Source organism: Balearica regulorum, chromosome 4 (genome assembly GCF_011004875.1).
Source record: "Balearica regulorum gibbericeps isolate bBalReg1 chromosome 4, bBalReg1.pri, whole genome shotgun sequence".
NCBI lineage: Eukaryota > Metazoa > Chordata > Aves > Gruiformes > Gruidae > Balearica > Balearica regulorum.
The window spans coordinates 14,472,135-14,498,581 of NC_046187.1; the positions used below are offsets into that span (position 1 = coordinate 14,472,135).

Here is a 26,447-nt window from a genome sequence, read left to right on the forward strand (position 1 = left end):
TAATCATTTTAACTTCAAAAAAAAAGTTAAAGGAGGTCTGTAATAAAAACCAATGGAATGAAGAGTTGTAATCATCACCACGGAGATGATCTCCGTTGAGCTGCTACCTTCATGGTTATACTAGTTTCTCAGGACGTGGGAGCCGCAGCTCCACAAACCTCCGTGGAGTACACTCACTGGCTGCAACTGCATTACCACTACTTGTGAATGTATGCATATGTACAAGTATTACAAGTGTAACAAATCCGCAGGAGCAGATCTGTAGAGCAATTCCGTTGATGTGCAGTCGTCCACACCGTGTACCACCCAGGGGCCTTTTGCTTCAAACTAGCTCGGGTCTGGCGCTCTGCACTCAGCCTCCATTAGCAGCTGGAGCGCAGTAGGGCTGCTCTTAAATTTACCTTCCTGTTCACTTTCATCCGTTTTGTGTGCGCCAGGGTTCCTCTGGGGTGCTGCTCTGCGATGTGGTACCGGGCAGGGTCGGGGGGGTACTGCACGTCTAGGTGCGCTCAGTCACATCCCCACGTCACGTCCTGTCTGCAGCCTGTGACGGCTTCAAGCCAGGGGCAGACACTGCGTTTATAAACCACCCGATTAAACCCGTACTTCTCCGTCTGCTTGAAGGAGCCAGAGTTTGCAGGCCGTGAGGGAAGGTGAGCGAGCGGTTGGCGCTGGCACCCTCTGTGGTGCTCAGTGCTGCCCCTCTCCTGCGGGAGGGATGTCCTATGAGATCGACCTGGGACAGAACTTGTTTTTATGGACACCTGCTGCTTCGCAGCAGTGGTGCCCTCCTTGCGTTTTATTGTGAGGAGCACACCATGAGGACGCCGATTAGTAACAACCCTTCGTTCCCTTGTCGGGGTAGCAGTGCTGTGATGTTGATGTTATCCCCTCTCTTGCTTTTAAACACTTAAAAACTGTACACAGTTGCCTTATTTCAGACGTACTGCTGTCACCTCCTTTAATTACAAAACCGAGCTGCTCAAACAAGCCCCCCGCCGTGACGTTGCAGCGGTGTTCAGGGCCCGAGCCCCGTGCTGAGCCCAGGGGCACAGCCCCGTCCCGCTGCTTCGCCGCCTCTGACGATGAACATTTCTCCTTGACGCCTTTAAGGTTGGTGTCTCGCGGCCGCGCGTTCCGCTCCCCGCGCTGCTGGCCAACGTTACGGCACGTGGCGCCGGGCCGCCCCAACGCTCCCCCGCGCGCGCGACCCGGCTTGGCCCGCCCCGCCAGCGGCCGTTGGGGCGGCCGCGCGCTGCCCAGGGCGGGAGGGCAGTGACGTCACAGCGGAGGCGGCAGCGGGCGTTACGAGAGCGCGCACTAACCGGCGCTCTCGCGAGATCGGGGAGCCGGCTCGGTTCCTGGTTGGTGGGCGCCCGCCGGGAAAGCCGGGGCGGCAGCGGGTACGGGCCTCCGCCGGCGGCCGCGCACCGGGCTCCGCTTGCCCTCAGCCCCCGCCGGGCGGCCGCCCCGTCCCTCAGCGCGCAGCAGAGCCGGGCGCGGGCCCGGGTCCCGGCGGAGCGTTGTCTGCGGCGGGGATCATGTCTGCCGGGCAGCAGCCGCCGCCGTTGCCGCCGCCGCAACCGGACGAGCTGACCGCGCCGCCGCCACCGCCAGGCGCCAACAGCAGCGAGGTCGCGGGGACAGCTCCCTCCGCCGCCGGTCCGGCCGGAGGCGACGTCGAGATGGAGGTCAGGCTTTCCCCTGGGGGGGGACACTCTCTTTCCCCCCCCCCCATCCTTCTCCCCGGCTTCACGGGGCAAGGCGGGGGGCTCCGGGGGCGCCGCGGCGGGGGGTGGGGGGAAGGGCGCGCCCGGTTGCGCGGCGGCAGGTGCCCGCCATGAGGGACGGCGCCGGTAGGGCGTCCCCGGGCCGCGTGGGGCCGCGGGAGACAATGGAGGGGCGGGCGGGGGCGGGGGCGAGGCCGCGTCGTGCCGTGCGCCGCGGCGCCTCCGGGGCGCTGCCGGGCCCCGGCGGGAGGGAGAGGGGGAAGAGAGAAGGCCGGCGGCGGGGCCGGGAAACGGCCCGGTGGCGGCCGGTCGACGGGAGCGGGACGGGGAGGGGAGCTCCGTCCCGCCGCTTCCCTTCGCCGCGGACCGCCGCACACGGGTCCCGGGCGTAGTGTTCCTCCGCCGCCTGCTACCGCGGGGACGAGGGGAGGGGAGGCCCCGCCGCCAGGTCATTTATTTGTCTTCTTTGGAGCGGGGTCACGGGAGGGCAGGGGGAGGCCGCCCTCACGCCCTGCCGCTCGGGAGGGGGTTCGTCGTCCTGCCCTCCCACGCACAAACGCAGAGGTCTCACTAGGGTCGCTACCCGCTTCTTACAAGTAGCCTTCCTCTTCTTCCTCCCTCCCTGAGAAGCCTTCCTATCGCTGTGCTTCCTGCCTCAGCGATGAGCAAGTCCGTATTCTAAAAAGCAGTAGCGTTTTCTGTCTGCTGAAGTAGTTCAAAACTTTTATTTTGCGGGGTGGGGGGGTTATTTGAGGGGTTGGGGTTTTTTTTGGCAACAGGTGATTATTCCAGAGATTTCAAGGGGTTTGAGTGATTGCCTGGAGATGCTAATTTTATCGCAGCATTATTTCTTTAATGATATGAGGAAACTGGTTGGTCCTGCTTTCAGCCCTGGGTGTTTTGTACTCTGAGTCATGCTGAACAGTCCAACCTACTTGATCTAAATAAATTTGCAAATGCTGTATTTTACGGATGAGCAAGTAGCCAAAGCACTGTGGGTAATAAGTCCTGCTCGAACCTGCAAAAATAGGGCAATTCCGGGCTGGGGCTAAGCGCGTGGAGGCTGTGAAACACATGCTCTTGAGTTGCCTGTGTGCGAGGGCTTTCTCTGGGCTTGCCAAGTTAGTTCTTTTTCACGTGGGGAAGGAATTACTTCGTATAAAGTGAAGTTTCAGTTGAAATAGGTTCTTGATAGTCCTGATCATCTGAGAGACTGCTTTTTTTGCTCTCCAGCTACATTGCAGAGGTTTGTCATCTTTATTGCACATGACGAGATCAGATGGTGTGCTGCTGTATTTCGCATGTTAGGGATTTCAGGAGAAACATGAATTTTGTATGGGAGTTCAAACGGCCCTGTGCTTGTGCTCACTGCTAGGTGGGTGTTGGATAAATCTAGCAGGAGATTAGTAAGAAGACTCAGGTATGAATTTAAAAGATCTTTAGCCGCAACTTTTTGTGCTCAGTTCTATATGTTTTGACTGGTGAATGAAACATTTGCGTTAGGATTCTTCTGTTACCCCGCACCTTACCTGCCAGAGTTCTGTGAGGAAACACCCGCCCACAAACATCTGTGTTTTGCCTGCCTTTGTTTCGTACTTTCCTGTTCCTTTGTTTTACATTGATTGAATTTAGCTCAGTTCTTTCTTGGCTCAATTAAACAGATGGTTAATAATGGTTTTGAAGGCATCTCATTTATTTCCTTTTCCTATCCTTTCAAGAATTATTTTGTAATATACTACCTTAGTGTGGTTTACCAAGGAAGGATCATCCTATTGTTTTTGGGTTTAAGAACAGAAGATGAAATTACATGTGGGAGGTGATGGGGAAAGAGTTAAGAGGAGAGACAAGGATAAAAAAAGCCCTGATCTGAAAGAATAACTGAAGGCAGTATGTCAAGGATTTGGCAAGAAGGGGTTAAGGGAGCACTGCCCTTTCCCAACCAACTTGTTCTTCTGTTAGTAGCGGTACCATTGGTGATAACAACAGTTATTTGATTTAGTAAACTAAATAAGAGAAAAATGCGGTTTATCTAAATTCATAGTCTGCTTCCAGGACAAAACTGCAGTCCAGGTTCTTACATAGACTTGTTCCTTTGACACAGGATGATGAGGGACTGGGGTAATCTGGAAAAAGGGAAAAAAACCAGCCAACGTGAAACTACTCTTCGCTTTGGGACCAGAGCAAGTGCTTTCACAGTACTCTCTAGAGCTAGCTTTAGGAGGGTTTTGGCTCAGCAAGCTAGAAGCAGTATGCCGAGCTCCTGGACCACAGCTGTCTCTCTCATTCACCTTGATGTGATGCTTTAATGACGGAGCTCAGTCAGATTACAGAGATCTAGCTCTGTCCCTCACCCTGTGTCAGGGATCTTTGATCCATCTCCAGGTAATTTTACAGTAAGTAATAGAAAACGGACTATATCAAAGCAGCAAAAGATGGCTGTGCCATCTGATGTGGATAGAAAGTAATTTGAGACAAGCTTATTCTCCTATATATGGGTAGCTTCCCTTGTTCAGAAAATAATTTTTTTCTAATTCTTGTTCATCTCAGGAATCTTTTGATGATGCATCACTAGGAAAACAAAAAGAAATCCAGGAAGCAGATCCTACGTATGAAGAGAAAATGGTATGTAATACTTGGGACTCTGTACAGCTATCCAGTGGTTATGCAGTTGCTTAAAATAGACCAAGTTTTCTGCTTGTTTGAAATCTCTTAACTGGATTTATAAAACTTTGTCTAGTTATTAAAAAATATTTAAGTAAGCTGAAACCAAATAATATCCAGAAAAACTCCTCAGACCCTTCTCCTTTTTATTATTTTGTTCACTGGTCCTCTGCTCTTTCTCCATTTCTATTGCAGTTATTTGTGGGAATAACTGTTAATGTGTTTTGCTGTTTCTAGGAAGTATAGTCTTAGCAGCTTTGAGGTGCTCTAGATTTAAAAGAATGCTATAATGGGAAATATTCAAATGTCTTAGGGGAAAAAATGTAATAAAAAGTTGTCAAGCTTTTTTTGAAGTTATCTGTGGAGTTCTCCTTCCTGTAAGCAACAGGGATTACGAAGAGTTGCATATTCACTTTCTCAGTCAGAAATGGAAAGATCGTCTAGGAAAGCGTCCATAAGTATTTAAATGGCTGCTGCCTTACTGTCAACAATGTATGGAATCAGTTGAAGTCTAGGACCCTTTTTATATCACTGTTGAATACGGGAAAATAATTCCAAACTTATTTTGAACTGCAGCAGTAACAGTCCTTTGTAGGAAAAGTATATTAATTCTTGGGGAGTGAGCAGTAAAAAGAAAGGTTTGGCATAAGCCTTTGATTAGGCACTACATTCATTTTCGGTTGAAATATGCTTTAGTAGGAGGACTTTAAAATAGGCATGTTCTTTCAAGCAGTACAGTTTACGAGTTAAAGTAAAAAAAAAAGTTAGCTTTCAAAATTCACAAGAGGCTTAGGAAAGGTTTGCTGTTGAGGACAAGTGCTGACTGTAAGCCTTGGGCAACCCTTTTGCTTTGTGTAGACTGAAAAGGATTTTATTAGCTTTTTCTGAAGTTAAATTTGTTCTTTGTGAAGCTCTAGTTAGAGTCCTTGAGCTTTTGAAGATGGGTGATTCTGTGCTTCACAGGTTAGATAGGAGAAAACTTAATATTTTCCTTATTTTTTAGTTTTTATAAGATCCTGGATGTAAGAGATGGAGTCATTTGGTCCTCCCCATGTCGTCGCATTTTCTTTCTCTGTTCCTCCCTGTTCCTTTCTTCCTGTTCGTAATTCCAGTGTCTGTGACTGCATGTGGAATTTCTTCAGAGGAAAGCGAAACTGATTCTTATAATTTGCTGTTTCCTGTGTTATTTCTTCTTGCCTGTGAAAATAATCCAGTCTTCGGCTAATTTCTTTGTGCTACTTCCTGGCAAACTGAAGAAAGTGAGCTTGGAGTTGTCTCTCCTAGTCTCTAGACAGGCACGGTTACAAAGAGGATTGTATTTTACTGTCGCAATAGATGCACTGGAAAAGAAAATGGGAAAAGTTTCCTGTTGGTAGAAGGATAGCTCAAGGTTGCAGAGTACAGCCTGTTCTTGTCCGTGTCCTAAAAGATACGGATAATGTTTGTTAGTCTCTTAAAAGGAGTATCCTTAAGCGCAATGAAAACAAGTTGTGGGGATGTGTCTGCAGTGCCAAAACTCACAGAAGATTCCTTGCTAAAATTGTAGAACGAAGAAACTTTTGCAATGCATTCTGTATCTTTTCTACTTCTCTTTTGCACAGCCGGTGAAACAAGTACTTATAAATAAGGGTCAGCAATTTGGATAGTGGTAGGATCTTACCTAGTTTAAACTTCAGAAACTGTGGCGAAGTAAACAAAAAAAAACCCCAACTATGCAGAATAGACAGGAAAACTTTAATTCAGTGGATGTGTATCGTAGCTGTGTCAACGAAGCTTAAACTGTAGTTAGAGTGAGCGACTCTTCTGTGGTACATGGAGAATCTCTTTCTTGGACTCTCCTCTAACGCCCTGTCTTCCTGTCTTTTACGTAGTGCAGGAACTGTTTGCTATAAAGAGGAGAACACTGACAGAGCTGGCATTGCTCTTGCAGAAGTCAGGAACATATGTTGCTTTTTACTAAGAAAACTGACTTCCTGTAACTGTGCAAATTGCTAAATACCAGGTTATGTTGTGGCAGCTGGCAGAATGACAGTGGTTGCTGTTAAGCTTGGAGCTGTTTACTGTCTTAATTGTCTGTTCTAAAGTCTTGATGTGGCCTTGGGAAGGTATGTTGGTTCCGAATGGAACCTGACTCAAAGGAACTGAACCTTTTAGATACTAATATTGTCTCCTGTAATCTTTTTTGCACAGCAGAAACAGTGACTTACATCAAAGAAAGCAGTCTGACAAGTTAGGCTGAGCATATCTAAGAGGTGTCTGCTGATGAAATAGGTGTTCTGGCTTCAAGCTAAGGGCTCTTCTACACCCTCTGCCCCCTTTCATGCCAACTCTTTTGCTTATCTGACACCGCAGTGAGGTGGTGTATCTCACTGAGCAGGCAGGAAACTAATGTGGTAGAAAATAGTTGTTGCCAGGTTGGTGACATGAACAAGTTCATTGAAGAATCCTGTGCGTGCTGGGTGAGGGTAAATTTCTGGGAGTAGCGCTAACATTTTTGATGGGAGAAGGTTGTTATGGGGACTCTGGCCTTGTCTGGCGACACTCATGCAATCTTTGTGCCAAAGTCAGATTTCAGTCTTAGGTCTGTCTTGCAACTTGGATCTTGCTGTGTAGCAAAGGTTAGGCTTGACCCAATAAAAGAATATTTAATCTTTCAGCAACAGTTATGTTGTTGATGTTAATCATCTCTTCTTTGTTATTGTAGCTATGTATATAAAGAAGTGTGAATCTGTATTGTTTCAAAAGCATGTTAGCTTTTTCTTTTGAATGAATACATACAGTAATGTCTCACACTTGTTCCATTTAATTTTATTTGTCAACAGCAAACAGACAGAGCAAACAGATTTGAGTATCTGTTGAAGCAGACTGAGCTGTTTGCTCATTTCATTCAGCCTGCTGCTCAGAAAACTCCAACTTCACCTTTGAAAATGAAGCCTGGACGTCCACGAATAAAGAAGGATGAGAAACAGAATTTACTGTCAGTTGGCGAGTGAGTGATGACATGTAGGCCAGCTTGTACTGTAATTATGGATTTTATTGTACTTTAGAAGCGTAAGTTAAACTTGCTAGTCTTTTGTCCTTTTTCGGTGTGTGTTTTATGCTGTGTAATTGTGTTTTTTTTCCACTGCCCACCTGTAAGTTGAGGGATGTTTAAGAATTCTAGGAGTTACAAGAATTTTGTGTTGGTAGAAATGCACTATCATGATTAAAAGTGTTCCAGCATGAAGAAAAGTGGGGGTGGAAAAGTAGAGCATTCATAGCTGTAAATTGTAAGAGTTCATGGAGAACATCGGTATACTGCATCTTACAGGCAGCTTGAAAGTCGGAAGTCTAGAAATTTGGATTGCCTTCACTGCAGCTTATATGGCTGCAGTGTATCTAGCGTTTGGCAGATGTTCCAGAACTCTTAAATACAGTGTCATTCCGTGTCTTGTAGTTCAAGGCCAGTACTGATGCACGCAATCTACCCCTTTCCAGTCACTTTGCTCTAGTATTTGAGCCTGCTAATAACATGGTCATCTTATCTTATTAAGAAGCTAGTGGCTCTAAAGAGTTAAAAAACAACATTTCAGTTGATCAGCTAAACGCAAGTTCTTTTGAAGAATCTTGCTAAAAAAGTCTTTGGGTGTTTGCATTCTGTACTGCAATGATGTTAGATTTAATTTTGGAACAGTTTCATGTCTTTTCAGTTTAGCCAGAAACTTACTTCTTTCTTGCACTTTTTCAGCTACCGCCATCGTAGAACAGAGCAGGAAGAAGATGAGGAGCTGTTAACAGAAAGCTCCAAGGCAACTAACGTCTGCACTCGATTTGAAGAATCTCCATCATGTGTGTTTCTGTTTGTTTGTTTATTTATTCCCCCCTCCCCTGTTCCATTCCTTCAAATAGTTGTTTAAAATGAAGTTTATTTTCATCCTTTCCAAGGACAATGAACCAATTGTGGGGGACAGGAGAAAGAGGAAAAAAAATCCAGCCCTGGTCTAATGGGACAAAACGTATTAGCGAGGGACTGTTTATTTTCAGTCAGACTAGAAAGATAGTCCAGTGAGTCCTGTCCTTTAGAAATGCAGTTGCTATACTTTAGTTACTAGGAGAGCGCTAGCTTTTTTTAAGTCTGTCGTCTTACAATTTTTACATACGTAACCTATCTTCTGATACAATTTAAAGCACCTAACAGCTTCCACTTTGTTTAACAGAGAATTCAGTATTCTGTTGTTCTAACCTTCAACTGTGTTTTGATTTGGGGGTGGCGATGAGAGAATTTCTGTGTATTTGGGGTTCTTGCAGAAAACAAAGCCATTGGAACAGCTTGCAGAAACAAAATTAACATGTTGCTGTCTCCAGTCTGCATTGTCCTTGAAATTTACTGCATGAAATCTACTGCTTGATTTTGTTCTCTAGCTTAGATAATCAGTGTCAGTTAGCAGGCAAGGGATGGTGAAATTCTTCGTTCAGTTTTTACAGATCTTTTGGTCTATTCTTTCATGTCTTTTAGATGTTAAATGGGGAAAGCTGCGTGATTATCAGGTCCGAGGATTGAACTGGCTCATCTCTTTGTATGAAAATGGCATCAATGGCATCCTAGCAGATGAAATGGTATGCACATACCCCATGTTTCTGGGGACTTGTGAACACATGTGATACAGTACAATTTTAGTTCAGCTATATGTATGGGATTTTTTGATGGCATAAAGTGCAATATGTAATTTTCCAAATCTTATTTTTCTAGCACGTTTTAAGTCACTAATGTTAAAAGTGTCACGGCTATCTTAATTTAAATAAACTGTGAAGGTAGTTTTAGAAATAGGCATATGAAAAGGGAATCTGTCAGCCTTTAGAGAAATAAAATTCGGTGAAATAATGGCATTCCATAGAATGACGTGTCCTCTATTTTTTTTCTCTAAATTGCAGCTGTTTTGTTACGGTAATCTCAAGCTGCCCTTGTGAAGAGTGTGTCATGTATGAAAAGAGCAACAAATGCAGGAACACTTCCTGTTGTTGTTAGGGTGGAATGCAGGTAGCAGGATAAGTGTGTCCTATATGGACTGATTTCAGCTGCAAGAGCTACACCAGTGGGAAATTTTATGGGGAAAATGATGCAAAGATAGATGTAGCTAGAGAGCTGTGTTAAAATTTCTTTCACAATGTGACCGTGGCCATTTCAGTCAGCACTGGCCATAGTAACTTTTGCTTCTGTTGTTATTCTTTTTCCCTGAAAGACAAGGGATGAATGCAGAAGAAATTGTCGTAGTTGGACAGGCAGATATGTTTTTGTCCTCTAAGTGATTTTGTTTGTATCTGTTTTTCATAAGGAGCAAATAAGGAAAAACAAAAATCTAATTATATTTAAGTATATTGCATTTCTCATATCTTCTGGTAATTTCTGTGTAATAAAACTTCTTCAAGATAAGTTAGAGACAGATGAATTTAAATGATTGTTTAGTAACATTTAATTTTGAAATACATCAGGGATTTTCTGCAACATATGTGCTTATGAATAGAGGATTTTTTTTTTTTCTGAGTACAGTTCTAAGTGGAGCAGGCTTTTTTTAATAAAAACAACTGGGAAACTTTATTATAAATCCTTGAATTTCTGGTATTCCAAAATCCATCATGTGTTGAAGAGTTAAAATATTTACAATTTAATATTTTTTGATTAATTCTTAAATATTAATCCTTTTGAACTTATTAATGCCTTTCATACAGCTTGTAAACACTTGTCCAGGTGGAATGTGGTTACTTTGAAGGCAAAAACTAGAATTTTAGAAGCAAAAGTAACTTGTACTGATGGTTTTTGAGTTTTTTAAATCCCATGTGTTTGAGTCATAATCTTTTTGAATTATTTAAATGAGATGAATGATCTGGTTTTTGCATGTCTTCCTCAATTTTGTTTTAATTAAAATTATATGTTGAAGATAGAAGGTTTTAAATATTTCTGTTGAATAAAGAATAGAGCACTTAAAAAAAGTACTTCTAAAGAAGCTCAGTATTTGTTTTCTTCTTTGACATATGCAGCTGTTTACATTTATATTTGGCTTTCTGCCCACAAGAACTGACATTGTGTTGTGGCTTGTAAAAGCCTCCTTACAGGGTTCTTAATTTATTCACTTCAGTTCAAGTTTAAGGGAATGCATATGTCTAGTTTGTAAAGTTTGTTGACCACTAAATAAATAATTGAGTACACCCTAGTCAACAGAATGAAATTTTATGAAATAATGTTTTCTTGCACTTCGAAGAATGTGTCTTATTTGAAAGGTAAGGTAAAATTCTAACTTCATGATCCAAGGTTCGAAAATGTTGCTCTTACTACTTTTTTTTATTAAATGTGGGAAGCCATACAAGCTTTTCCTAACTGAGATTTTGATGCCTTTTGTGAGTAAGCACTGTCTTCAGTGTATCTCACTCATTTATTCGAGCTGCTGTGTCTTCCATGTTGTACTCAGCACTCACTCCTGGGGTTTTTAAAGTTGTTTCCCGAGTGATTTTTTTTGTTGTTGTTGTTTTTTCTTTCTTTCTTCTGACGTGTTAATGTCTCTTACAGGGTCTTGGGAAGACACTCCAAACAATTTCTCTTCTTGGATATATGAAACACTACAGAAATATTCCTGGTCCTCACATGGTGTTAGTTCCTAAGTCCACTCTACATAACTGGATGAATGAATTCAAGAGATGGGTACCTACACTTCGAGCAGTTTGTTTGATAGGTGACAAAGACCAGCGAGTAAGTGTTGATGTGGTGGTTTTTCCTCTGTAAATTCAGCATGTGATCTTGTCCTTTACCTTTCATTCACAGGGAAGGATATTACTTGGATTTGTAGTGGTTAAACAGTAAGACCTACAAGTGCTACCTATTTTAAAATACAGCTGGCTTAGAATTCACACATACGTTGCTCAGCTATTGCTTCACTTTATGCTCATAATTTTTTGTCCAAAGATTTTCTGTCTCCTTTTGCGAAGCCAATACACCGTGTAGACCAACAAAACCTGATAAAACTTAAAACAGGAAAATGAAGTGTTTCGTGTAAAGTGCTGTCATTTGTATGAATATATAAATCTGTAAAAATGTTTGTTTTCTGCTCTACATAGTACAGTACATTGTACTGGCTGTAACAGCAGCTCTTAAGAGAATTATGAGGTCTGTCACTAAGGAACTGTTTTCTGAAAACAGTTGTCAATTTAATGTTGGAGAGGACAAGGTGGGTCGGTCAGTAAAAGTGGTATGCAAATGCATCTTATTTGGCTTCAGTTTTGTCAATTAAAAGAGAAAATATTGTTCAGCCTCTTACGGCCTTACTATTTCAATCGTTCTCTTTTATGTTACTTCAGTATCAGAGTTCTTCGCTACGTTTGGTTTTTTTTAGCGCAGCAAAGAAAACTTAAAAAAACATGGAATATGATGGTGCCTCTGTAGATTTGCCAGCTGGAGTTACCCATTTATGTATGGAAGGAAGAGTTATTACTGGTGCCATTAAACTTCTGCTTTTGTCAGCAGGTTTTTTTTTTTTTTTTTAATGGCACCTAGCTCTATTTTCAGAGTTATTTGGGTTAGAAATTACTAAAATATTGATGAAACTTTAAATAGTTCTGGAGGTCATTGGTCCAGGTCTGATATCTTGTGATTTTTTTTTTTTTTTGTGCATCTTTTTTGAATCTTTTTTCTTTCTTCAGTATATTTCTTGCTTATTTGAGTTAAGTTGTTGACATTTACACATCTCTTTATTTTGAATTCTGACTAATTACTGTGTCTACTTTTAACCTTGGATGTCAGCCTTCTAGAAATTGTTCAGTTAGCCAAATAAAGCTGCGTTGGGATTATGTTTTGTATTCAAACCCTACCATTTTCTAAACTTAAAAAAAAAAAACTAAAGCAAACCTAGAGAAAATTAATTTTGAGTTCTGATCTTATAGTTCAGCTATTGAAAACCTCATGTGTGTAGGTAGTCATCTGCAGTTTCCAAAGCTAGAAATCAGAGCTGAAATCCCTTCTCTGCTCTGCCCCAAGGGTTTAACAGCTTCAGCACTGACAAAATTGTCAGGCTTTACCATGGTTGTGTGTTGTATTTCCTCTATAATTAATTTTATTTTTTCTTTCAAATTTGGTAGCAACTTTGTTTTAAAATGTTCACAGTGCCAGTGTGTTCTTTTTGTTTTAGAGTTGACAAAGCCTCAGTAACTGTCACTTTGTTGTCTAGGCTGCCTTTGTCAGAGATGTGTTGTTGCCTGGAGAATGGGATGTCTGCGTAACATCATATGAAATGCTAATCAAAGAGAAGTCGGTATTCAAAAAGTTTAACTGGAGATACCTAGTTATAGATGAAGCCCACAGGATTAAAAATGAAAAATCAAAGGTAATTTATACTTTCACTGAAAGAGAGATTTGTGTGGATTATTAGGTGGTGGTGGGGGACTAGTCACATTGTTGTATTTGCTCATGTCTCAATGTCCTTCAGTTATCAGAAATTGTGAGGGAATTCAAGACTACAAATCGGCTGCTATTAACTGGAACTCCACTTCAGAACAACTTACATGAACTCTGGGCACTTCTTAACTTCCTTTTGCCAGATGTCTTTAACTCATCGGAAGTAAGTCTTCATTTCTGCTAATAAATTAAAGTAACTTTGCTGGTTTTCCGGATTTGAAAATAAACCTGAACATGTATATTTGTCAGTTATCAGGAGTGTCAGTTACTGATAACGATAGATTGACAGTTGGAAATGTTTCCAGAATTGTGTAGTAGGGTGGACTATTTTTCTCAGCTTGGCTGTTTTTAAGGGCTTTTGTCAGCTTAGCAGATAGAAGACATATGTAAAATCACAACGTGAAGATGATCTAACTTTGTTCTTATATTTAACTATAAGTTACCTTATTGTTTATCTAAGACTTCTTTCCTGTGAGTTGGGAGATACTATACAATGAGCAATAGACTTCACACCTCTGTAGAAGGGGAAGCCTTGTGGTGCATTACACCAAAATTTTACTTTTTCCTTTTCACTTTTCATCAAATGCTGCAGTAGTATGCTTCTTCCAGATGGAATTTGTCCAGTGGAGTGGTATGAGTGAATCTTTTTCACCAGAAAATGACTTGCATATTCTTTTTTTTTTTTTTTTTTTTTTTTTTTTTTTTTTTTTTTTTCTCCCTCCTTCCAATGGTACAGAGGTTTGGTTCTTTTTTGGAAGATGTGTTATAGAGCTTTCCATAAAAATAGACCAAAGAGGGTAATTTGTTCTTTTATTTACTGCCTGTGTAAGAGAATCACTTGAGTTGTATTTATTCACCATTGTAATGACATTGCACTTTGAAAGGAAACCTCTTACATACCAATGATTTTGTTGATACAGGACTTTGATTCATGGTTTGATACAAACAACTGTCTAGGGGATCAAAAACTGGTGGAACGTCTCCATATGGTAAGTCTTTCTGCTTTTTGTATGAGTGTTACATTTACCTAAGATAGGTTGTAAATAATTCTTGCGATGCTTCTTGTGACAGAATATTAGGGTAAGATAGCTTATCTCAAAAACTGGTAGACTTTCAGAGTAGGTTGGTGAAGCTCAGAAGATGATCTCTTTCTTTCTTGGCTTTCAGGGTTCTGAAATGCTTGCATTACAAATATTGGCTATGATGAGTCTACGAATGTTTCAGTCAAGCAAAATTAAAAAAGAATCAAGGGACATAAAAAACGTCTGAAAGATGATTTTGGCCTAATCTTTCACTCTTCCAAAGAAAGCACATGTATATTCCCATGTATAATAACCTGTCGGTATAGATTTCTTTTTCAGATGATCTTATAATAGGTCTGATGTTTGAGCATTTATGATAGAGAATATCTGCGCTGCTTTTGTCTGTTGACCTGTTCAGTGTTTCAGTTTCCAAAATATGCTCAATAGTGCAATCTCTTTCAGGTGCTACGACCATTCCTTCTACGTCGTATTAAGGCTGATGTAGAGAAAAGCTTGCCTCCAAAGAAGGAAGTTAAAATTTATGTGGGTCTCAGCAAAATGCAACGAGAATGGTAATTCACATGCTTTACTCTGCTGTGGCTAAGGCTCAGGAATGTGCTGCTTCTGACTTGATTATTGTGTGGAACTTGATTTAATTCTTCCTGGTATACTCCCAACTCTCACGTATTTCCTTTTGACACTTTTGTGATGACAAACCCATGCATAACAGGGAGAATTACCTGATGAAATGACGGGGAGGGTGAGCTTTTGACTATACTTCTCAGTTAAAGAAAGGCCAACTTTGTTTTAGAGTTACAAAAGTTTTTTCTTTCTTTGATGTGTAGGTATACACGAATCTTAATGAAGGATATAGATATATTGAATTCAGCTGGGAAGCTGGACAAAATGAGACTGTTGAATATCCTCATGCAGCTGCGAAAATGTTGCAATCATCCGTATCTCTTTGATGGAGCAGAGCCTGGTCCACCTTACACCACAGATATGCATTTGGTCACCAACAGTGGCAAAATGGTAGTACTGGACAAATTGCTACCTAAGTTGAAAGAACAAGGTATGCATCTCGTCGTCGTTGTCTGAGTCAATGACAAAAATGAAAGTCAGTGCTTCTTAATGTTCCCATGTATCCTGAGCAAAAACCAGCACGCTTTAGCCAGGATTATTGTTAGTTTCCAGCTTGCCAAGCACTGTATCTTAAATAGTTGATGCAAAAACAGTTTGTGAAGTGCCTTCATAAATAATTGGATCAATAGGCCATTATTGTGAAGTGATTGTGATTATTTATTTTTTCTTTTTTTTTTTTTCCCATCCCAGCTAAATTGAGACCATAGAAACAGCAGTTGCTCTGGGCTTTAGGGTTTTTTTCTTAGCATTGTTAGCTGTTTGAAATATAATCATGTGGTATTTCAGCCACTCCTTCAATTTGCCATGAAGTACCATTTCAGATTCAAAGTCTTCATGTAGGGTTAAAGTCAAATCCTTTGTGAAATGTTGTTTTTTTCTTGCTGGGCATGATTTTGAGCAGCACCTGAGTGTTTTCAGTGAATTCTTTAAGGCATGCAAACATGGGGGACAGTTATTTTAAAGTTATTTGATAGTAGGGACAAAGCTCTGGAATACATTACTGTAAAACTGGTTGCCACAGAATTTTTGACTCTGGAATACATTTTTAACTCGTTATTTTAATGTGCATGTTTACTGAAGTAACTTGGCTAAAGGCGTGGCAGAAAGTTTGTGACTGGGGAGCCATTGCAGAAGAATAAAACTAAGTCCAAACCTCAGCCTTAGGTAATATACAAGTAACCTGTACTTCGTATCCAGGTATCATTTAGTCAGCTGTTGCAACATGTGTCATTGTAAGACTAAAAAAAGAAGGATTCAGTGGTTACTGTGCTGGTTTTGGTCTTGGTTTCTTTTCGCTATGAGGCTTTTTTTTGAGGTGCGGCAATTAAAATTCATCTGGTCTTAAATCAAATTATCATCTTAAAAGAGAGTTCGTTATTAGACCTTGAGTCCAAAGGACAAAAAAAAAATCATAAGAGAATACAAGGGGAAGTGGAAGCTTTGTAATACTGTGTGTTTTACTTAAATCTCTCAAGTAGGTTGGAAATGGTTGTGTGTATATACATAAATTACGGTACATTTAATTTCTTGGAGGTTGTTTTTGGCAGGTAAGTAAACTGACAAGTCTTTAAGAAGAACTTACTTTATTTCTAGATATCTTAAATCCAAAACAAATACTTCAGAATTTCATTCTTTATACTCCTTGATGTTTTTATATTTGTTGTTATCATCTTACTCTGCTGTGTCTGGGAACATTTTGATAAGGGCTATAGCAGAAAACACAAGCAAAAAGGCAGCCGCTGACTTGACTCTTAACGTACAGTGGGGCAAGCAAGCCCAGGAGCCTGCCAATTAGTAGCTAAAGAGCAGTAGCAGCTGTGAATTCGGCCTAGCACACTCCGGTCACATCTGTTGTTGGCTGGAACCCTTTGAGCCCCACACTGGGCACCAAAAAGGAGTGTCGTGGTTTAACCCGGTAGGCAGCGAAGCCCCCCACAGCCGCGATGATAGCAGTGGCTGCAGCCCCGCGTTATATATTGGGTTCTGAAATTCCAACTGCTTCTCTTCTTAGTACGTGGAGCTGCCCTCCTTCCCTTTCTGGTAATGCAGACTTGTAGAGTTTGATAGGTCTTAAGTTTTGGTGGAAACGTAAGAAAGCTTTTTACCCCAAACAGGTTCAAGAGTCTTAATCTTCAGTCAGATGACCAGAGTCCTCGATATCTTGGAAGATTACTGTATGTGGCGAAATTATGAATATTGTAGACTGGATGGACAAACACCGCACGACGAGAGACAGGTATTTAAAACTTGAAGTATTTTATTTAAGTAAAAATAGTACTCGTAAAACATTTGATTCAACTGATATGTTCCTTTTATTTATTTAGGCATCTATTAATGCATATAATGAGCCTGGTAGCTCAAAATTTGTGTTCATGTTGAGTACACGGGCAGGAGGTCTTGGAATCAATTTGGCTACTGCTGATGTTGTAATTCTGTATGATTCAGACTGGAACCCACAAGTAGATCTTCAAGCTATGGTAAGAATCCACATGGAATTATGTTGTTCTTTCTTCTCTTTCTGACGGAACTTTCCTGGAAATGTGTGGCATGATGTAGTAGTTCCAAAATAAATTGTATTTTTTGCTGTTTTAGCACGGGACAAGTATTTGTAAGACTGATTTTCAGTTCCATTGCAGCTTCCACTGTGTGGAACCCTTAGTCACATTTGGGCTAGACAATGTTTTGTGCAATGGGAAATGCTGGTTATGTGCTACAGGACTCTTAGAAGTATTTAATGAAAATAGCCTGCTTTGTTTAAAAAGGAAAAAAAAGGATCTAGCATTCTTAATCCCGAAAGTATAAAGCTTTACTTCTGTGGGGAGTGGAGGTGAATGTGTTTACAGTGTCTTCCCTGAAACCTTGGAAAAGAGACAAAGAAAAGCTGAATTACACTTTTCAAAACCTGCTTTTATGTTGGTGATAAGTAAGCAAGCTCCTTTTAGCAACCATCTTTAATTTTGGGGTTTTTTTGAAGTAGTTTTGCATGCATCTCCAACCTCAGGATGTGTCAAGAACACTACTGACCACATCAGAAAGTAAAGCTATGTAAAAACTACCAGTGTTTTTTGACAAATGAGCCCCTTAGCTGGCAAATCTTGGAAATTTCTTTTTAATTATTTCATTTAAGTTGTAGTTGTTTCATTTAAGTTCTCAAGTATTATAGCAAAAATTAGTTCAAAAGAACGATGGAACTGGTGCCTGGAAGCTAAGGTGAGATAGTTCCAGCTACTGCTGAAGGTGTATGTTCAGAACACTACTGCTCACACTGGGTAATAATTTGCCAGTCAGGTGAGGTGATGCGTTGTGTTTTTCTTGAAATATTCATGGCACAACTAATGATTTTGAAAAAGGTAGCTTTTGGTCAGTACAGAGGTAATTTCTTCGATACTTTGATTTTACAGAAGGTTACATGAGGTCAGGAGCATCCAGTCTTCTCCCCTGTGTGATTGAACAAGAAAAAAAACCCAAACCAAAACACCCCAAACACACAGTGTTTTTAGGTATGACATCTAGAGACATACTCAGTGTTGATGCTATTGAAGGAAAAAAACCAAAAACACCACCAACAAACCCCACCCCAAAACTTGCAGCGTAGATAGGAATGTGCTCTCTCAGGTAGTCGTGTTACCTGGATGCCTATAAAGATGGAACTAACCTATGCCATTCTGTTTTGTAAATTAGTATGTTGAAACTAATGAAAAAATTGAAAACTATTCTATAGCCAGGCTGGAAACCAACTTTTTTGTTGCTTTTCTTTTTTTGCCTAGGATCGAGCGCACAGAATTGGTCAAACAAAGACAGTTCGAGTGTTCAGATTTATCACTGACAATACAGTAGAAGAAAGAATAGTGGAACGTGCAGAAATGAAACTCCGGCTAGATTCCATAGTCATTCAGCAAGGCAAGTATATGAAGGCAATTTTTTTTTTTTGTATATATGATGGGATTCTCTTCTTTTTTTCACAACTTGTGAACTATGGTGAAATCAGCTCATAAGAATCAAAGGGAACGTTACTTTTGCCGCAGCTAAACTCTGACGATGGAGTGCAAAGGCCTGATCCACCTGAAAATTTATTTTACTGGAGGGGATAGGCTTTTTCTCACTGACTTTTTTGATTACCTCCCTAGTGATACATATGTATAAGTGGATATAGTCAGTCGTTTTGGGTTGGGTTTTTTTGTGTTTTGGGTGGTTTTTTTTTTTAAAGCACTCAACTTCTCCTTTGAACTGGAGAAATTAATGCCTTGCTTTTTTTTTTTTTTAATAAGATGGGGGAGAAGTGATGACAATGTAACCTTCTTGGTTGACTTGATTGGAATAAAAAAGAATTCATTAAGCTTTAGGCTAGAAATTGTAAAAATATGCACCATAGCAGAGCTCATACAAAAGACCTCACTTCCAACATGATGTTCTTTGAACGCAAGTCATGTATAGTAAACCCTGTCTAGATTTCTTTTTGTCTCCCCCTGCCCCCCCCCTTCATTTGGAATTTCCTTTACTGAGAGAAAAGGATATAGCTTTAACTTGGACATGTAAGCGGGAGAAAAAATCATGTATTGCTCCTTCCCTAAAGTAAACTCTTTAGTTAGTTGCTGTCCTCACATGCTTTATCTTCAGGAAGACTGGTGGATCAGAACCTGAATAAACTGGGGAAGGATGAAATGCTGCAAATGATTAGACATGGAGCGACACACGTGTTTGCCTCAAAGGAGAGCGAGATTACAGATGAAGATATTGATCACATTTTGGAAAGGGGTGCAAAGAAGGTGAGAGAAAGTTTTTATGAAAAATGGAAGCCCACCTCTAGACTTAAATTTGATAGCAAGATAGTGTATTCCTTGATGATAACTTGTTTGTAAGCTGGAGAGACATGGAGGGGAGGCGTGTGCTATTGAGGGTTTTCATATTGGTCAAGCATGTTTTGTTTTTCTACTGGTCTAAATGAGATGTTTCATAATGAAGTGCCTTTCAAAATTGCCACTGTTGTTTTCTCTCTCCCCCCTCCAAGACTGCAGAAATGAATGAGAAACTTTCAAAGATGGGTGAAAGCTCACTCAGGAATTTCACAATGGACACGGAGTCCAGCGTGTACAATTTTGAAGGGGAAGACTACAGAGAAAAACAGAAGGTACCATTTACATTTCTTTTGGAGGAAAGCACTAAGTTGTGTGATTGAACCACATTTATTTAAGAAGTGTTGGTTAAAATACAATATAATCTATGAAAATAGTTTATAAGTTTTATTATTTAATGAAGTAGATGTAGACCTAGTTTTATTTATATAAAACTTTGTAGCTGGTCTGAATATTCTGCAAGGCTCAGTCTTAATATTTTTTGGGGTGGTGGGATTTGGTTTTATAGATGGCATTTACGGAGTGGATTGAACCCCCTAAACGAGAAAGAAAAGCCAATTATGCTGTGGATGCTTATTTCAGAGAGGCTCTTAGAGTCAGTGAGCCAAAAGCACCCAAGGTGAGTTGACTTAATTTAAAAAATAAATTGTTCAAATATGCCTGATAAATGGTTAAAGCTGAGAGTGAGAAATGGGTCTTTATTCATAAAAATCAGCTCTCTTCACTTTAAGAAAGGGGGAGACAATTTAAATTTAGAAAAATTCAAAAGACTTGAGAAAAGCTTCTGTGAAAAAAGAGAGCAGGATGAAACTTGTAAGATGTTAGGAGGGTTAGACTGAGCTGTTTCTTATTTTTATTTAAGCAGCTGTGAATTTCCCTTACCTGTGCAAGATTTCCTTATTGCTGCTCAGAACACCTGAACTTTGTTCAAGGGTTGCGTGTATGACTTTCCCCACCTGCCACCTCCTCCCAAAAGACCCTTTCCTCACAGGTCTTTCACTTTTGGAATTCTTCATGGTTGTAGTTGTCTCTTGCATGGTGTGGCTTTTTGGTTGTTTTGTTTTAGTTGTTAGTGCATTTTTGTAACAATAAAGCCTTTTTTTTGGGGGTTTGTTTTTTTTTTTCCTGACAAACTGAAATCGGTTATTACAAGCAAACAGATTCTGGATGCGCAAGGGAGTCAAATCCAAACTTTGTATGTATTTCAGGCACCACGGCCTCCAAAACAGCCAAATGTACAGGATTTTCAGTTCTTTCCTCCACGCCTGTTTGAACTATTGGAAAAAGAGATTCTCTACTACAGGAAGACAATTGGGTACAAGGTAATTGACGACTTCACACATGGCAACAGTTTACTGCAACAGTAGGAGAATATGTACTTGTCCTGCCTATCACACTAATTTCAATGAAATAATAAAAGCATGTTGAGCTGAACAAGCAGGTTATTTTAACAGAAAAGTGACAACTAGCAATTAGCTGTGAAAAAAATTAATCAAATAATTTTACAAAATGCAAAAACTTTCAGGTACCTCGTAATCCTGATCTGCCGAACGCAGCCCAAGCACAAAAGGAAGAGCAGCTTAAGATTGATGAGGCTGAACCGCTTAATGATGAAGAACTAGAAGAAAAAGAGAAGCTTCTAACCCAGGTACGGTTGGGGCTTTAGTGAGACTGACGTCAGCTGAAGCTTGCTTTGTGTTTTACAGTATTACAGGAACATTTCTTGCTCATTGAGTCGCACACACCATAGTTAACACAGCTGCAAATGTTGGTTCCGGCTGGCAAGAGGTTTAGCATTAGGTTTGCTGTGGACCTGGATACCTTTGAAGAACATGCACCAAATTAGTGTGCTCAGAGTCTACAGACTCTGGTCTACGTGCTGTGTATTTTAAGCCTGACAAGTAAGAACTAGCCCAGTGTCAGAAGCTGACTTGCCCAGTTTGCAATGATTGCAGCCCGTGACATCTTTCTTCAGCTGTGAGAGCGAGCAGACTAGCTGCAGAGCTGAATGCGCTACTTTGACAGAAGACACTCTCTGACTAATGTGGAAAAAGTGTCATTCCCTTGTGGAAGTGAATCCTGCAGGATGAAGGGTCAGTTTGCCTCAGCTATGCCTGATAGTGGATAGCATCCCTCTCTTGAAGAGGATATGAGCTGAATAGGTATATAATGAGGTAGTGTGTGCACTGAAATAATTTAAACCGGGTTAATGCCCATTGTGCCTTATTTATTATGTTTTCACATTGTATTTTGGTGGGTGGGGCCAGAATTATAGGACAGAAGCTCTTGCTTGAGTAGTAATGCACTGGAACAGTTCAATTGAGTAAGCTATGGCTAAACATGGCTGGCAGAGTGTTTTACTGCTAATATGAAATCAGGTTAATTTGGCAGGTGATGACTTCAGCAGTACTGTTTCTGGCCCTGTTGACTAGCCCCACAAGATAGTTTTAGACCTGAGGGAGGGTGACCAGGGAAATGGCTGATGGTATCTGAGGCATGGGGTGGCCCTTTTTGGCAAAACAAAACTAGTATAGATGCTACTTGCTTTCCTTGAGGGATTTTTTTTCTTCTTAAAAAGTGGTCCCATGTTCTCTTTCAGAGAATATTGGTAGGAGGGATTAATTTATGAGCTGAAGAATCTTTTGTCCAAAATTTGTAGGTATTTAGAGAACCAGTGCTAATTGTTAGGTAGTATTTAGATGGAGAGACTACAGTGACTGCAGTATAAAACTAGTTTTTATATGAACAGTAAACTGCAGAGAAGACAGAGGTTTAGTAATGTTGTTGGAATGACAGAAGTGTTACAGATAGTGTAAAGAAATGACACAGACAAAATCTGAACTTCTGTGCACTGTTTTCTTTTGATTGCTATAAAGGGATTCACTAACTGGAATAAGAGAGATTTTAACCAGTTCATCAAAGCCAATGAGAAGTGGGGCCGTGATGACATTGAAAATATAGCACGAGAAGTAGAAGGAAAAACCCCGGAGGAAGTCATTGAGTATTCAGGTAACCTACTCTTTTAAGTAGTCAGCTCTGTGAGGCCATCCTTAATGTAGCTTTCCTAGTTTGAACTGCCTGTGAACATGGTAACATCTGACTCGTGAGAATGTCTTACACAGCTCTTTAGGACTTTCAGGGTAGAATTGTACTGATGGATTAGGGATCTACTCATCTAGCTGTTTAGCCCCTGTGTAATTAAAGCTGCACTAAAATGTGCATGTAAACAATTACTGACCCACTTTAATATATCCTAAAGCTACCCTAACTGGGTAGTGCTATATCTTCCCTTCTTGTTAATTTTTGCAAAAGGCAATGCTGGGAAACAATGCTTAGCTGGAGAGATTTCACTTTTCCTTGTACTCACTGACCAGTAGTCTTCTTTTATTACCTCATCCTCATCAAGAGTGGGATACAGTAAAGATTTTGTGACTGAATATATAATGGCCATTGTTTTTTGTAACCTAAGTGCACTTGGCTGCTTACCTCTGATGGCTCAGAAGTGTTTTCTACTGCAGTGCAGTTGCAAGGTCCTGGGGCTCAATTTCTAAAGGTATAGAACAGCTTACAGATGTGAAAAATCCTTTTAAAAACCCTTATTGTTTAAATACCTAATTGTCTTTTAAACACTTGCTCTTGTTTTTCGCTACTCAGTTGCCCTCCCGCCTCTCTCTGTAAAAATGTATTGCTGTTATATCCACTTCCATTTCAAGAAGCCTTTTTCTTTGAGGAGGAGATTGGCTAACAATTGGCTTTCTGGCCTGTATCGCACCTCATTTAAGCTGAGGATTCCTGTGTCGACCCCCTGTCAAAATAGCATTTGTAATATTGCAGTACACGGTATCAGGAAGTGAAGGTTACTTACAGGGTAAAGCCATGGCTATTTTTATACAGCAGTAAGTTCTGGTAAAAGGAAGTAACATCTAACAATCTTTTTTTTAAGGTTTTTAAAAAAAAAACAAACCCTAACTTTTACAATGCGTGATAAGAAACTAACCAGTTGTTCTTTTCTTAGCTGTGTTCTGGGAAAGATGCAATGAACTCCAAGACATAGAGAAGATCATGGCTCAGATAGAAAGAGGAGAAGCCAGAATTCAGAGACGAATCAGCATAAAAAAAGCACTTGATACAAAGGTATCTTTGCCATGTTTCTTGCTTCCTTTATTTCCCTGTGCCAGCAAGGTGAGATGCAGGACTCGGTGTCTGGCCAGCATTACTCATGCATGAAGACAACATGTTGGGCATGGTATTTGCATATTCCTCAGCAGTTGCTTCCTATAGCTTGTCCATTCTGTAGAAATACTGTCCTGACTGATAGCAATGATGATGATAATTTTAGGTATGGCCTAACCTCCTGGTGTAACATCACCTTTATCATAGGCCAGACAGTTCATAGTGCCGTATAACTATGTGTGGTTTCAAGCAGCAGAATTTCTTTTGGACCCGTGTAACTGAAACTGCTAGATGTATGTTTAGAGCACTTAAAAAGGGAAGACTTGCCAAGCAGAGGAGGCTTTTGTTCTGACCTGTTTCACCAGCCAGGGTTTGGTAATGAATAGATTTGTAGTAAATTAAGACAGTGTATCAGAATTCCCCCCCCACCCCCTCAGGTTTGACTAGTTAGTTATCTCTTCTAGGGAAGTCAGGGGATGACCCATGTCTCACTCAACCAGAGTGCAGCTGAACCCTGTGCAACAGTCTCTGTGCCTTTTACTCTGATTTTGACCATTCCTGAGGATTTGTATGTTAAAAAGGAATCACTGCCATTTGAAGCCTGGCAGATATGGACTATTTTCAAATGTCATGACAGGTCTGCAGTCTGCTGTTAATCAAAAGATCACAGCAAAGCTGGCTGTTGTCTAAACCAGAATTGACAGGTTTAGATGGTACTGGTAAATGCAGTATCTAGAACCCACAGTTCCTCACATGTGGTGACTTAGCACCAGAGATCATAACAGATCTAGCTTTCTAACTTGGTATTGCTCATCTGCCTACCTTCACATGATGTATTGCTTTCCTATAAAACAGTTCTGTGCTAATTCTGAACTATTTCCTAGTTTGATCTGATCTTATATGTTTTGTTTAGATTGGCAGATACAAAGCCCCTTTCCACCAGCTAAGAATATCATACGGTACTAATAAAGGGAAGAATTACACTGAAGAGGAAGATCGCTTTCTAATCTGTATGCTTCACAAGCTAGGATTTGATAAAGAAAACGTCTATGATGAATTAAGACAATGTATCCGAAACTCCCCGCAATTCAGATTTGACTGGTTTCTCAAGTCCAGGACTGCAATGGTAGGTATTAATCTGCTCTGCTTTTTGTTCATGAATGCCTGTGACAACACAGTTATACACCAGACTAATTAAATAGCTTCTGAAATACAATACATTACATTTTTATAGATTTTCCAACAACTGTAGTGGATAGCAAATGCAGTAAGCTAAAAAGGTAGTGGTGGGGAATTCAAAATGCCAAGATACCATTTTTCAAAATCAACATGAATTTGAGTTAAATACAAACATATTTTAAAAAGCAAACATCTGCGATCAAATCCATTCTGATGAAGCCAGCCAGTACCTGTCAAAAATATTAGCTTCCATTTTCACTCTGCCAAGATAGACCAAAACACTTTTACCTGCTTACAGGCATTTCTAATAATGATTTTTACATTAAGTGGCTGCCTAATATAGTGAGTGACTATGTTGTGCAATTTAGGAGCTGCAAAGGAGATGCAATACTTTAATCACCCTGATTGAAAGAGAAAACATGGAACTGGAAGAAAAGGAAAAGGCAGAAAAGAAGAAACGTGGACCAAAACCATCATCGGTAAGATTTAAAAAGGCATTTCAGTGGAAAAGCTCATTTGAAAACAGGGTGCTTTTCTAATTGTTGAGGAAAAGTGATATCAAAGTTATTTAAAAACAACAACACATAACCTTGCAGGGTAGTGTTAAGAGCTGCTTAAAGTTCATGCTGTCATTCAGGTTGTGGGTGTCAAATGAAGAAAAATAAAGTTCAGGTTCTAAATTAGAGCTCGCATGCTTGAGAGCAGATAAACTTGTTATGTTTTGTATAGGTTTACCCTGCTAAAATAAACCAGATCTATTTGGCCTTTTGATTAATTTTTATCCCTAAAGAAATTATGTTTACCACTGAGGGATACGTAGGCAACACAGCCCATTCATTCCAGTCTTTACAAGTGTACCTGTGTAGATTCTACTGCTGTCTGCGATCGCTTTCCTTGCATGGGGGTTGGCCATGAAATGGCCTCCTGGAGCTGGCTTTGGGAAAAGAGCACATGCACTTGACTACTCTCTTTCTGACTAAATTTAAAGTACTGCTAAATATGCAGGCCTCTTTTGTAAAGGAACTACCAACTACCCATTTTCTTGCCTAGATTTGTGTGTTGTTGCCTAGAGCTGTTGTATCAAAAACTTAGAAGCACAACTTTGCAGATGTGCACAAATCAGTAAAGAGTAGTCGATTAGTAAGTTTCTTAGAATTGTTCATGGAATATTTAAACAGGTATTTAGAAATACCATTTCATAAATGGGAAGCTTTATAACATCCTTAGTTGCTTCTATACGCTTTTTACCTCTATGAAATTCTTCCAGAACTGGAAGAATACAAAGCAACAGGTAGCCAGAGGGGATGTGCATATTTGCAATATTACATCATTTGCAATTTATTGCATTTTAAAGCTGCTAGGGTGTAAATCATTTCCCTCTGCTCTGACTTGAAACAGATTGCTTGCTTACAATCTTTTTGTATCACAATAACTTACTAAAAAAAAAACCCCTTACCTTACAGGCACAGAAGCGCAAAATGGATGGTACTCCTGATGGTCGTGGAAGAAAAAAGAAGCTAAAGCTGTGAATGCAGAATTTTTGTAATCACTAAATTTAAAAAAAGTAGTTCTTTAATTTACGGGTCTTCATAAGATGTACTGTATAATGCTCAACTATTATGTCATTAAAGGACATCGGGTTCATCTGTTTACTGAACTAGAAACATAGTACTTAATGTAGTTTCACTTTTTTAAATGCAACAGCTGTGCTGAATTTTTTTTACCATTAACACTTTGAAGTAATAAATAGGCTTCATTTATTAATAAA

At 40.3% G+C, this 26,447-nt stretch overlaps 1 protein-coding gene across 1 annotated transcript; it reads left to right on the forward strand.

Annotated features, from left to right (window-relative positions):
• Positions 1-1,319: 1,319 nt before the first annotated feature.
• On the forward strand, positions 1,320-26,447 carry SMARCA5 (SNF2 related chromatin remodeling ATPase 5). Its single transcript, XM_075751206.1, has 24 exons — positions 1,320-1,691; positions 4,278-4,352; positions 7,214-7,380; positions 8,119-8,219; positions 8,887-8,987; positions 10,933-11,112; positions 12,584-12,739; positions 12,842-12,973; positions 13,731-13,799; positions 14,295-14,404; positions 14,678-14,904; positions 16,589-16,710; positions 16,799-16,951; positions 18,242-18,378; positions 19,096-19,240; positions 19,483-19,602; positions 19,836-19,946; positions 20,536-20,649; positions 20,853-20,975; positions 22,204-22,336; positions 23,343-23,461; positions 24,414-24,626; positions 25,048-25,158; positions 26,143-26,447. Exons 1-24 carry the CDS (start codon positions 1,542-1,544, stop codon positions 26,206-26,208), a joined length of 3,135 nt encoding a protein of 1,044 aa, XP_075607321.1. The 5' UTR covers positions 1,320-1,541; the 3' UTR covers positions 26,209-26,447.

Bases quoted from the DNA above. Each gene is read 5' to 3' on its own strand.
- SMARCA5 (XM_075751206.1), top strand. From the start codon at position 1,542: ATGTCTGCCGGGCAGCAGCCGCCGCCGTTGCCGCCGCCGCAACCGGAC. The intron at 19,241-19,482 runs GTGAGAGAAAGT...CCCCCCTCCAAG, and splicing joins TGGAAAGGGGTGCAAAGAAG to ACTGCAGAAATGAATGAGAA. The intron at 20,650-20,852 runs GTAATTGACGAC...AAAAACTTTCAG, and splicing joins GGAAGACAATTGGGTACAAG to GTACCTCGTAATCCTGATCT.